This window comes from Pteropus vampyrus, unplaced genomic scaffold (genome assembly GCF_000151845.1).
Source record: "Pteropus vampyrus isolate Shadow unplaced genomic scaffold, Pvam_2.0 Scaffold14218, whole genome shotgun sequence".
Taxonomy (NCBI): Eukaryota; Metazoa; Chordata; class Mammalia; order Chiroptera; family Pteropodidae; genus Pteropus; species Pteropus vampyrus.
In genome coordinates this window covers 1-2,193 of record NW_011902999.1, presented here as the reverse complement: position 1 = coordinate 2,193, position 2,193 = coordinate 1, and the positions used below count along the sequence as shown (strand labels likewise).

Below are 2,193 nucleotides of genomic sequence, written 5' to 3'. Positions count from 1 at the left end.
ACAGAGTAACGAATATAGCATAAGCCTAAACCAAACCAACAAACCCTTGTGGATAAAGATGTTTAAGAATATATACTTGGTTATCCCACAGCAAGTGGGGGCAGAGAGGAAGTTGACTTAACTTTTTCTTTATATTTTTTTGCATTTTGAAGTAAGGAAGGGCCTTATAGCTAGATTTTTTTTTTTCCTGTGGGGCCTAAGACACACCTAAGAGATAAGTTACTAAAACATCCCAGGGAAAAAAATTAACCTCACTAAGAGCAGCTTTTGTGTGGAATGTGTTGGGAGAAGGTCCACCTTCTCCAGGTCCTCCAGGCTCAGGTGGGCCTGAACAAAGGAAGAAGTGCAGAAGCCCTGAGCTGTCTGACAACACATGAGGCACTGGCCCAGCCACAGCGTTATGTGACTTCCTTGGCCTTGCATGGGAGACCATCTAGAGATGGTGTCCTCCCTGCCTGGGCTGCCTCCCTCTATTCAGCCCACGACCTGGGTAGGGAAGAAAGTGGTTTGTCTTGAGTGCGGTCAGGATTACATTACGCTAATGAATAAAGGTGAAAATCTTTTTTTGCAATTTCCTAGTGGTCTAGTAGATCGGAAACCTCTGTAGGGAATTGTCATCTTTTTCAACTAGAGTTACTTATCCATGATCCAGCTGACTGAATCAAAGCATTACTGACTCACAGCTCTTGTCTAAAGACAGTTTTTGCTTTATTCTCCTACTAGTTTTGTCAGTCCTGCTAATGAAAAAACCTTACTATCTGAAGACATGAGAAAAGAACTTCAACGCCAGCAATGGGAGGAAGAAGAAAGGGAGGCCCTGAAAAGGCCAATGGGGCCCATACATTATGAAGACATTCGTGAAAATGGTATAATCATCTTACAGCTTTTAAATCATTTTTTTATCTTGAACTAATGGCAAACATAAAGTATTCATAAAGCAGCAATTCTTACATAGAAAGATTCTACTTTGGAAATGGAAAATATCCCTTTTGTTCACTTAATAGCCTAAAAAATACTCATATTGGGAACATCTTCCTAATAGAGGGTTTGTTCCCCAAGAGAAGTGGAAACAGCCTATGACTGAAAATTAATGAATTTTTGTTAGGTTTGGCAAACAGGATGAAAAAAACTATTTTTAATTTATTTTTTTGCTTAGCTGCCTTAAAAAAAAAAAAACCTGTGCCAAATATCACTGTATTTCTTTTTGCCAAGTTTCTTGTAGGATATTTGGCTTTAGTGTAATTTATAATGTTTTGAATAATTTTGATTTACTTCAGAGGCCCGGCAACTTGGTGTTGGATATTTTGCCTTTGCCCGAGATAAAGAGTTAAGAAACAAGCAAATGAAAACTTTAGAGATGCTGCGTGAACAGGTACAAATTAAATTCAGAGTTTATGTTAAGAAGGATTTGAGCAGGTGGTTTCTTTTTGGACCATACTGCAAAAAAACCTGGTAAATTAATTAGAAATTTAAATTGATATTCAGAATGCAATTATAGGTTTCATAAGTGGCTGTGTTATTTTGGTGTTTCAGACTTTAAGATTATTGCTGCTCAGAAGTAACCTGTGTAACTTTGATGTCTTAAATTTGGTTTCGACTATGGTATGATTGGAGTGGCGTGGGTGAGAAAATAGGAAGTTATATAAAGGACTAAGGAGTAGAACAGAACTGGTTGGTTTTTTTAAGCCTTCCAGGATGCTCTGTAAACTCATATAAACTTCAAAAAACATCAGAGGGCTTGCATAAGAGTACTTCATGGGTCTTAATTTCGAAGATTTCCAAGATAGCTTCTTAGAGGTGGCATGAAAATCAGTCTATTTTTAGAATACCATTAATCATTTCATCCTTTTAAACAGAAATATGCATTTGGCTTAAATAATTTTCTGTTCTTTACAGACAACAGATCAGAGAACAAAACGAGAAAACGTAAAGGAAAAGCGAAAAGCTATGTTAGAAGCAAGACTTGCCAAACTCCGACAGAAAAAGATGAAAACAAAAGATGACGGAGCAGAGGAAGAGAATAGAGGTATGTCATGGCTCATGATTCTAAACTTCAAAGGGAAAAATTTTAATTCGATTCATGTCTCAGTAATGTCTTGATAATTACAATACAGAAATTAGCCATTTAGTTTTATTCTCTAAGCAAGCACCCTTGAGGTACTGTCAGGAGCAGTTTTTATGACAAAAAGTGAT

The 2,193-nt window shown here is 37.0% G+C and overlaps 1 protein-coding gene across 1 annotated transcript; it reads left to right on the top strand.

The window, feature by feature from the left end:
• Positions 1-701: 701 nt before the first annotated feature.
• LOC105310868 (coiled-coil domain-containing protein 174-like) lies at positions 702-2,115 on the top strand. The gene is made up of 3 exons (XM_011386962.2): positions 702-866; positions 1,278-1,372; positions 1,897-2,115. The coding sequence occupies exons 1-3, from the start codon at positions 767-769 to the stop codon at positions 2,098-2,100; spliced, it is 399 nt and encodes a 132-aa protein (XP_011385264.2). The 5' UTR covers positions 702-766; the 3' UTR covers positions 2,101-2,115.
• The last annotated feature ends 78 nt before the right edge of the window (positions 2,116-2,193 follow it).